The following is a 9,968-nucleotide window of genomic DNA, read 5'->3' as shown; positions in this document are numbered from 1 at the left end:
CACGGCGCGGGAAGAGGGGCGGCCACCATGGGGGCCTATGAGTGGAGGAGGACGGGAGTTGCAGAGCGGGGGAAGGAAGAAAGATGACCTGGATAGATGAGGATCCAATGGTACGGTGTAGGCCAATCGGACGGCTAGGGTGCGATCGGCCGGAACTTTCGGCCGGCGCGCCGGCGCCTATCGGTCGCCTTCTCGATGGTGCTCATAAATGTAAGTTACTTGTGCGTGTATACGCATACAAGTGTCTGTGTATTCTTTCATTTGTGAGAAAGAAAAATTAAGACGTAGCGGTGCTTAACCATGGACTAGCCCCGGGAGCGAGCCGGCACATGCGTTTGCAATTGCACACCGGCCACTCCAAGTGTGCCTGACCTGAGGACAGGGACCCCGCTTCGCGAGGAGAGGAGATCACAAGGTTCAGACTTCAGATCCGGAATGGTAAGCTTCCCCGCCTCAAATCTCTTCTAGGGCTTTGCTTCCACTCCCCTGACTCGGGAGATACCGTGGGCGAGATGCAGGCGTCGATCTCGAGCCCGCTGCCGGTGGCCTGGTACCCCGCGCTGGCCGTCCTCACGGTCGCCGTCGGCCTCATGCTCACTGCCTCCTTCTTCATGTACGTGAGCAGCCAACCCCTACCTCTCCTCTTCTTCTCCCCTCCGCTCCGCTCGTGCTTGATTTGGGTACTTGGATGTGAATTGTTCAGTGACCCAGTGGTGATTGGTTCTCGAGTCGTCGACCAAGTAGAGCCGCTTATTGGCTGTGTGCTGCGATAACCTGTAGGATGTAGCACACTACTATCGGATCTACTCCTAGAAAACACGAACATATTACAGGGGCACTAGTCACAACTACACATTTGACACTTGCATTCTATAAGTTGCACAGTTAGTGTTCAGTGCAGATGCATCAATTCTCTGTTGTTTGGTACATGTGCTTGTGGTGCTCGCGCCTACTAGGGACAATTTGCTATTGAACCTCAGGGAAAATTTATGTCCTGGCTAGTTCTAACCCCGGGTTCTCTCTTTTTATCGACGTTTCACAACTCGATTTGCGAGTGGGTCATTGGGTATATGTTTGCATTTCCTTGATTGTGAGGCGAAGCAACTTCCTTCTTTGTTCATGTTGAGTTACAGAGGGCCGTTCATAGATATGGTTATATATTCATAGATTAGTCCGTTGAGAAAAGACTACCCACCATTTTGTTGATTCTTCCATCTTTCTGTATGCCAGTTATGAAGCGACTGTATCCACGCGCAGCCGAAGCTTAGCCAAGGAGCTCACCACCGCAGCTGTTGCTTCCGTTTTTCTGGTGAGCCCACTAAAATGCTGATTGTTTCATCAGTTCGTATGTGGAATCAGAGCTGGTTGACATATTTACGAAATTTGCTTTGTTTGTTTCACAGGGTTTTGGATCTCTTTTCGTTCTCCTCGCAAGTGGTGTTTTTGTCTGACAAGGGACTTGCAGCCTATACCTACATGGACATCCAAGAATTTCTCTAGGGGAAAGGACATCAAAGATTGAAAATTCGTGTTTACATGTAGTCCTGTGTTTTGAGGTTTATTTCAGTTAACCCTCGCTTCTCATGTTACATGACATATTACTGTTATAATACAAATACAAAACAGAAAGATTGATGTGCCTGTAGTTATTGCCTGCAAACTGAAGCAAGTTAACTTTTATCAGTTTCGTACTGGTACTAACACCAGATTCATTCAGTGGAAGAACATTCTTTGATATTATAGGTGACCTACACATTCACACCCAAACCTTACTTGCTATAATGTAATCTGGTCCAAAGTTCAATCCAAGCCTGACCTGCATTATTTGTCCTGGCTTAAGGATTCTGTAACCTGTGTGCATAACGTTGCTCACTAGCAGCATATGTGCACCAACACAATGTAATAATAGTAAACAACAGATGAACCAACAAAACATTTCAAACAACTATTTGCACCACATTCAATTCAGTTTCAAACCACCATGACATAATACCGGAGAACTCAACAAGTTTCAATCCCACAAGACGATTCCCACAATTCAACAGAATGGAGCTGTTGCGCAGCTCTCCAGGCCAACGATAGAAAAAAAAGAAGTCTAGATAGCCATCTGTGCACAATATCCAACTACGGAATTGCTCACAAGAGGTCAGCGACGTCGGAGGGTAACTCTGCCAACTGAGTACTGCAGAACCTTTGGATGTCAGACAGGACACGCTCATCAGCACGAGCAACGAAGCTGATAGCGACACCAGTCCCTCCAGGCTGTCCACTTCGTCGAACATGACGAAGGTATTGTACTGGTTGTGTTGGCAGATCATAGTTGATGACAACAGGGACCTGCAATGCGTCGGCGCCACGAAGGTCGGTGGTGACGAGGACACGAGATGATCCCGACCGGAGATCCTGGACGGCAACATCTCTGGCGTGCTGGTCCATACCACCATGGCTTGCCGAGACGGTGTACCCCCTGCCACTGATCTTTTCGGCCAGTGACTCAACCTTCCGACGTGCGTTGACAAAGATGATGTTTTGCGTGACCGCCATGGTGTCAAAAAGATCACATAATTTTTCAAACTTCAACTCTTCATCCTCAGCTTTAACATGGAACTGCTTAACACTAAAACCCTCCAATTCTTCATCTTTCGGCACTATGATCTTCATAGGCTTATTCATGCACTTCCGGCAAAGTTCGAGAGCTTCATTGGACATGGTGGCAGAGAATACAGCAAACTGGATTTTGGCTGGGAGAAGCTGGATAATATCATAGATCTGCAAGAAAGATGAATGGTCACAAGTTACGAAAATAGACGCCACAAAGAATTGCCTGAGATTAACAGGATCTATTTTTATCGTTTCAAATTAAATAGAACAAGCAATACGAGGGAAGTTTTGCAACCATTGTAATCACTATACAACGGAGCTGGTATGATGATGCAAAACCAACCTGGTTCTTCAAACCTCCTGCGAGTATTTCATCTGCTTCATCCAAGACAAACATTCTGACGTTATCTGGACAGAGCGCTCGTGTTCTCAGCATGTCCAGAGCGCGGCTAGGAGTAGCGACAATAACCTGGGTGCTGCTGGACAAAATTTGCTTGTGCTCACGAACACTAGTTCCTCCAAGACAAGCATGAGCTTTGACACCTAGCCACTGACCAAGTGCTCCAATAACTTTCTCGGTCTCCTGTGCCAAGTCACGCGTTGGCACAAGAACCAAAGCTTGGCATTCCGTGGATCCATAATCGAGTCGCTGGAGAACTCCACAGGCAAGTGTCACAGTTGTTCCAGACAGTGACTGCTGGATAACATCCAGACCCTTGCACAATGGGACAATTCCTCGTTGATGGACTAAAGAAGGCTTCTCCAGGCCTTCAAACAAAATCTCATTAAGACTTCACTATAATACAGGTCGAGTCAAGAAATAATTGTATACGCAAATAAGCATCTCAACATAGTAACAGATAAACTAGGAATTACCATATGCATATATTCCTTTCAGCAGATTTTCTTGAAGACCCATCTCAACGAAACTGTCATAGATTTCATTGTATGTGTTGAACTCCTCGTAAAATTGAGTTAGCCTATACCATGTCATGTTGGAAGTAATCAAATATCCATAAATATAAATGAAACAGTAAGACAAGAAAGAGAAACAAACAGACAGAAGTAAAATATCAGATCACATACCGCGTAGTCATCTTAGAAACAGGCTGCTTTCCATCAAACCAAGCTCCTTCTGGTGTCGTTCCAGCCATGTCAACACCTTCAGAAACAGTGCAAACAAAGTACATATTAGAAAAATATTTTCTAACCCAAACTTCAATAAAGCAGCGATGTTTCCCCTGTTCCATCAGGAACATTGCCGAACTTTTACAGCAAAAGGGTTTGGAACTAAGCTCCTATTTTACTTTTTACACACAACCATACCAAAACCAATGTTTTCGAAAAGCATCAATGCACTGGATCAGAAGTTAATCAGTACTTGCTCCGTAAAGAAATATAAGAGTGTTTAGATCACTAAAGTAGTGATTTAAACGCTCTTATATTTCTTTACAGAGGGAGTATATAAAATGGTTGAAGACAATAAAATGAAGTATTCAATAATCAAACTCTTCTAGTTTCTAAACAGGTATTTTGTCCATCAGGGTAATGTTTCCTCCACAAATTAGTAGAGCAGTTACTGTTTTCCACATAACTCATCTCACATCTCCCTAGTTGTTTTTGTATTTCATCTGTTCTAACCTTCTTTTGTTCAAGTTCATATTCTTATCCTATCTAAGCTTTTTTGTAAAGCAGTAATGTGAGATGTTTACCTTATGTTCATGTAAATGCATGCCCCACCACAATTGGTAAGGCTGTCATCTTGCACACTCTACAGTCCATGTTTTGGTGTACACCCCTTTTCTTATATTCCCAATTGTGCCACTCAAAAATTGAAAATCAGTTTGCTTTTCATTTTCTATAGAGACTGGTGGTCAAACGCCAATAGGGTGTTTTTCCTTCTAACTTGTGATAAAAGACTTGGTTAAGAAAAGGTTTGAAGGTATACAAGTATAACAATTTTATGCACATAGGATGTTGACTCACCTTTTGTCTGAGTTACTCTAAGCATGCATGCTGAACTTCCCTTGATAGATTGTGCTCCTTCAGCTCCCACAGTCTTTGCTGCTGTTTCTGCCATTTTCATTTCTTTCTCGTGTTCCTTTTCCAATAAACTTTCTGAGTCCAACATATTGCATGTTGAGGTTGCAATCCTTGTGGCGTGACTGCTGCTCCCTGGGTTTATTCCTTTGTTCAGTTCCTTTGAAGCAACTTGCCCCCCTGTGGATCCTTTTTGCTTGGGATCACTTCCCTCGTACATAGTTTTTATAGGTGGCTTCTGTAAACCTTCATGGGCACTGTCAGAACTGATGTTAGCACACAAAGTGGAACCTTCTGTCGATTTTTTTTGCTTCCGATCTCTTCTTGTGTACACATTTTTTATAGATGGCTTGTGACCTTCATGGGCAGATCAGAAATGATTTCAGCAAACAAAGTGTCAACCGATTGTTATTGTGCCAAGAAAATTCACAACATACATCATATTTTTAATTATCTTTTTCAAGAACTGAGAATTCGTTTATTTCCATTTACGAAAACAATTTTAGCCCGTGCTCTTGTAAGTATTTTGCTTTTAATTTGATTTGGAAAGGAGTTTATCATAACATATTTGATAAATATAGCACAGCAAAGTTCACAAATGTGCAGTTTTCACTGACCTCTGAAGACCTCTTCAATCAAGCTTGTCGAAGTTGAACTTCCACTTATGGATTGCCCACCTTCAGCTTTTGGAACGTCTTCTGTAGCTCTCTCCGAGTTCGTTCTGGTATCCACTATAGCACTTGCATTGTTTTCTTTGATCTCTCCATTAGTTCTTAACTCTTCAGTGAACTTCGACACTTGCAGCGATGTAGCCATGTCTTCTGTAGCTTTTGTAATGTCTTCTGTAGCTCTCTCGGAGTTCGTTCTGGTGCCCAGTATAGCACTTGCATTGTTTTCTTTGATCTCTCTATCAGTTCTTAACTCTTCAGTGAACTTCGACGCTTGCAGCAACGTAGCCATGTCTTCTATAGCTTTTGGAATGTCTTCTGTAGCTCCCTCAGAGTTCGTTCTGGTGCCCACTATAGCACTTGCATTGTTTTCTTTGATCTCTCCATCAGTTTTAAACTCTTCAGTGAACTTCGACACTTGCAGAAATGTAGCCATGTCGCAGGCCATCAGTTTCTTTTGATGTTTCTTGTCAGAACAATCTTCCAAACCCGACATATGATCACCTCTTGCCGAGCTTTCACTTGGGGATTGCCCCCCTTCTGCTGCTTTCTTCGAGTTTGTTGTGGTGGCTGCCATAGCACTTATGCTGTTTTCCTCGATCTCTTCATCAGCTCTTAACTCTGGAATGAACTTTGCTACTTCCAGCAATGTACCTGTTTCTGTGGTCTTCGGTTCTTCTTTACATTCCTTGCCTAAGCAACTTCCAAAATCCAAAGAATAATTGCCTGCGAAATCTACTCCAGTGCCCTCTAAATCCATTCCTTTATTCAGTGTTTCTAGAGGTACCTCAATACCTTCTTCTCTTATATCTGCATATTCCTTCATGACACTACCATTCCGTTCTGTGGTTTTCAGTTCTTCTTTACATTCCTTGCCTGGGCAACTTCCGAAATCCAAAGAATAATTGCCTGCGAAATCTACTCCAGTGCCCTCTAAATCCATTCCTTTATTCAGTGTTTCTGGAGGTACCTCAATACCCTCTTCTCTTATATCTGCATATTCCATCATGACGCTACCATTCCCTTCTGTGATTTTCGGTTCTTCTTTACATTCCTTGCCTGAGCAACTTCTGAAATCCAAAGAATAATTGCATGTGAAATCTACTCCAGTGCCCTCTAAATCCATTCCTTCATTCAGTGTTTCTGCAGGTACCTCAATACCTTCTTCTCTTATATCTGCATATTCCATCATGACGCTACCATTCCCTTCTGTGGTTTTCAGTTCTTCTTTACATTCCTTGCCTGAGCAACTTCTGAAATCCAAAGAATAATTGCCTGCGAAATCTACTTCAGTGCCCTCCAAATCCATTCCTTCATTCAGTGTTTCTGCAGGTACCTCAATACCTTCTTCTCTTATATCTGCATATTCCTTCATGATGTTACCATTTCGTTCTGTGGTTTTCAGTTCTTTACATTCCTTGCGTGAGCAAGTTCCAAAATCCAAAGAATAATTGCCCGCGAAATCAATTCCAGTGCCCTCTAAATCCATTCTTTTATTCGGTGTTTCTGGAGGTACCTCAATACCTTCTTCTCTTATATCTGCATATTCCTTCATGACGCTGACCTTCCGTTCTTCTACTTCCTTCCATTGCCCTTCTATCCTTCTTGCTTTGTCTTCAATCATGAACTTGACTAGTCTAGATGACCATCCAAACACAAAGTGGTAAGAGAAAGGAGCACCAACAAGACTTCCCAATGCTATCCTCAACCTAATAGGCTCCTTATCTCCGCTTTCCAAACTTTCCTCATCCACCTCAAGCAAAACTCCAACTGCAGATGCAACTTGATATAGCTCCTTCCAGTTTCTATATGCACCTGGGACCCCATAGACCAAAAGCCACTCTCTGATCAAGTCAAGTTTCTCCCCATCACCTTCATCCCACCTTGCTACAGTAAAATTCACCTCCTTTTCATCCAGAAATGTTTCTATATTGGGAGGATTTAAACAGCTTAGTAGGTCATCCTCTGAGTTGAAGGATGCTACGAAATTCTGTCTACCTTCTCTCTTTATATACCAATCATCAGTCAGCTTCCAGAACTTGTTTAGTTCAATTTTCACTGCTGCCGGGTCCAAGTTACAGGCATTAGATGTGATCAGCAGGCAGTGATAGTAGAACTTTTCATTTTCGACAACTTCCTTTGAAGGCTGAATCATGTAGAATGGAAACCTTGTAGAATGTCCAAATAGCTGGGCTGCAGTACCCAGTTTGTCTTTTATCCTGCATTGATCCAAATTGTGTGATGTCTCTTTACAAGCAAAGCACTTCTTTTTACTGGATAAAGTAGTTATTTTTTGCTCTGGCGCAGCCTTATTTTCTCGACTATTACATCCCATCGCTTGTGTTGCAACCTGTACTTCTTTGGCGCTTTCTGGTACAATGTGATGCCCTCTTGCTGTTTATATCAACCTATACAAGCGCATATCCCAAGGGAAAAAAGAGAGAAGTCAGGACCAGATCCTTTTAAAGAAATAAAGTAAGCGCATGGAACAAAAGTGTGTTTGTTAGCTAAAATTAAAAAGGAAGGATTTTATGGACACATCGAGCATCTATATAATATGGGAATATTTGCAACCGAAGTACTGAAATAATGTCTCGAATAGTGTCTTTGTTATAAATTTCAATCTATTAAGGTAAGCCGCAGTGGTCGTGGTGGTGGGCAACGAGAGGAGTATGCTGCGCAACCAAGTTCGATCCCCGGGTGTGGCGAGGGTCCGATTGCACCCTTCAGTTTTTGCTTATTGGATTAAAATCTTCTTTTGGCTCAACTAGGAAAGAAATGGAAGTTCCAGATCTCTGAAGATCTACAGGATAAATCAACATAAACAGAACCATGCACTTGAAAAAAAAAGTACTCACTCCGTTCCAAAATTCTTTTCGTTGAACTAAAACCACGACAAGTATTTTAGAACGGAGGGAGTACTTACTAAATTTAGTACTAAATTTTCTACGAAAGCCCACCGAAGATCTCAATAATACTAGAAATGATAGCATGTCAGAGACTTAATAACTCCTAGAAAACATTCACGTCACCGTGAAGATACTAATCGGCACCCGAAATATGATAAAACATCACTTGAAAACATTAAATAAGACAGTGAAGACATGCCATACAATTAAATACAAAATGTTCGCTAATGCACAGCCCGAATAAATAAAACCTTATAAATCACAAAAAGAGCGGTGGAGACCGCCACCACGTGTCGACTGACCATTCAACCGGGTTAATCTACGCCGTCCAACTCCAACGGCAACAAGACCAAGTTGCCATGTGATGGTGATGGCGATGGTCCATCAACCAAACCATGAGGCCCCAGCTCTGGCTCCCAAATAAAATAGAGTAAATAAACCACGGGTAGCCATCATCAGATCAACTAATGGCCCCCCATTAGCCAAGCAATCATTGTATAGCATAGTACAGATAAGGACTGCCCTTCTCTATAAGAAGGGCTGGACTCGAGCTCGATCGTGCGCTATGGAGGTTGGGCCCCAAAAAAAACGAAATGGAAAATGAACTGATGTTGGTAGTAGGATGTGCGAGTTGTGAGCACGGCGTGCCGGTCGGTGAGGTCTGACCTAGACCGAGGGCCCTCCTGAGCCTCCGCCGCTTCGGAAGACCAACGCCAGCGCAGGATGGGGGGCGGCGGCGGGCGCCACGGTTTAGGGCGAGCTAGGGTTTTGAGGACAGGGACGGAGCTAGGGTTACAGCAGTTGAATTGGAGGCGACTCGTAGACCGTGGCAGGCTTGTGAGTCCAATTTTGGTAAGAAAAGCTAACACCTAATGCCGGGGAGGGACAAGGTTGAGCTCCGGCGTACCTCCAGAACTAGGGTGGCGGCGCACAGCGGTAGGTCGGCCGGGGATGTTGAGGGAGGCAGACAGGAAAAAATTTCGGTCTCGATTGATGTAGGGCGATCAATCCACGTCGCCGGGGACAGTGGACTAGTGATACGACGGCGGACACCGGAGCGAAAACGCCCGGTGTGCTAGTGTACTAAAAAGGCCCTCGGGATATTCTTTCATTTCGACCCTTCAGTCGGGATGTTCCTTCATTTCGACCCTTCACATGTTACTAATGTACAGCAAGGCCATATGCCCATATCTCGTTGTCAAATAAATAAACTGCTCTCTCCGCCCCGAATTATTTTGTCTTCGAATTGTCTAAATATGAATGTATCTAGACACGTTTTAGTGTTTAATACATAGTATGTAGACAAATCTAACAAAGTACAATCTTTAAGCATACACTATTGTGCCGAAGCCCCGCGTCGCTCCCCAACGGCCTGATCCGGGTGCGAAACCCTAGCCGCCACATCCCCGTACACCACCACCAACCCCTCCCTCCCTCCACCGCTGGGCAAAGCCCGCGTGGTGACGGCGGGGACGGGCCTTCCCTTTCCTCGAGTCTGGAGCAGAGCTGCGCGGGGCTGCTCATCCGGGCTGGGGAGGCGCCCGACGACACGAATGCAAGGCGACGCTGGCGCGTGTGCGGCTGTGACGCCCCCGATTTGACCGTACACTAATCATGCACGCAAATGGAGGCTGCCAGAAGCGTAGTCTTCGACAGGACTAGCTATCCCCCTTTTATTCTGGCATTCTGCAGTTCAGTCCACTGATATGCCCCTTTACACATATACCCATGCATATGTAGTGTAGCTCCT

The 9,968-nt window shown here is 44.2% G+C and overlaps 2 protein-coding genes across 4 annotated transcripts; one reads left to right on the top strand and one right to left on the bottom strand.

The window, feature by feature from the left end:
* Positions 1-255: 255 nt before the first annotated feature.
* Positions 256-1,641, top strand: LOC109737814 (uncharacterized). 2 transcript variants are annotated; one of them, XM_020296940.4, is made up of 4 exons: positions 256-438; positions 519-613; positions 1,231-1,309; positions 1,404-1,641. In XM_020296940.4, the coding sequence occupies exons 1-4, from the start codon at positions 436-438 to the stop codon at positions 1,449-1,451; spliced, it is 225 nt and encodes a 74-aa protein (XP_020152529.1). In that variant the 5' UTR covers positions 256-435; the 3' UTR covers positions 1,452-1,641. The 2 variants fall into 2 exon arrangements, with proteins under 2 accessions (XP_020152529.1, XP_020152528.1); XM_020296939.4 differs by having other exon boundaries at positions 339-613.
* Positions 1,642-1,935: 294 nt separating this feature from the next.
* On the bottom strand, positions 1,936-9,258 carry LOC109737812 (uncharacterized). 2 transcript variants are annotated; one of them, XM_020296938.4, is made up of 7 exons: positions 9,126-9,258; positions 5,259-7,717; positions 4,588-4,998; positions 3,688-3,763; positions 3,478-3,581; positions 2,945-3,369; positions 1,936-2,769 (listed from the first exon to the last, which is right to left on the bottom strand). In XM_020296938.4, the coding sequence occupies exons 2-7, from the start codon at positions 7,642-7,644 to the stop codon at positions 2,137-2,139; spliced, it is 4,035 nt and encodes a 1,344-aa protein (XP_020152527.1). In that variant the 5' UTR covers positions 7,645-7,717; positions 9,126-9,258; the 3' UTR covers positions 1,936-2,136. The 2 variants fall into 2 exon arrangements, with proteins under 2 accessions (XP_020152527.1, XP_040248273.1); XM_040392339.3 differs by lacking the exon at positions 9,126-9,258 and adding an exon at positions 8,885-9,009.
* Between the last annotated feature and the right edge of the window lie 710 nt (positions 9,259-9,968).

The sequence above is a fragment of the Aegilops tauschii genome, chromosome 6, assembly GCF_002575655.3.
Source record: "Aegilops tauschii subsp. strangulata cultivar AL8/78 chromosome 6, Aet v6.0, whole genome shotgun sequence".
Lineage (NCBI taxonomy): Eukaryota > Viridiplantae > Streptophyta > Magnoliopsida > Poales > Poaceae > Aegilops > Aegilops tauschii.
This window is presented reverse-complemented; position numbering and strand designations above follow the sequence as displayed.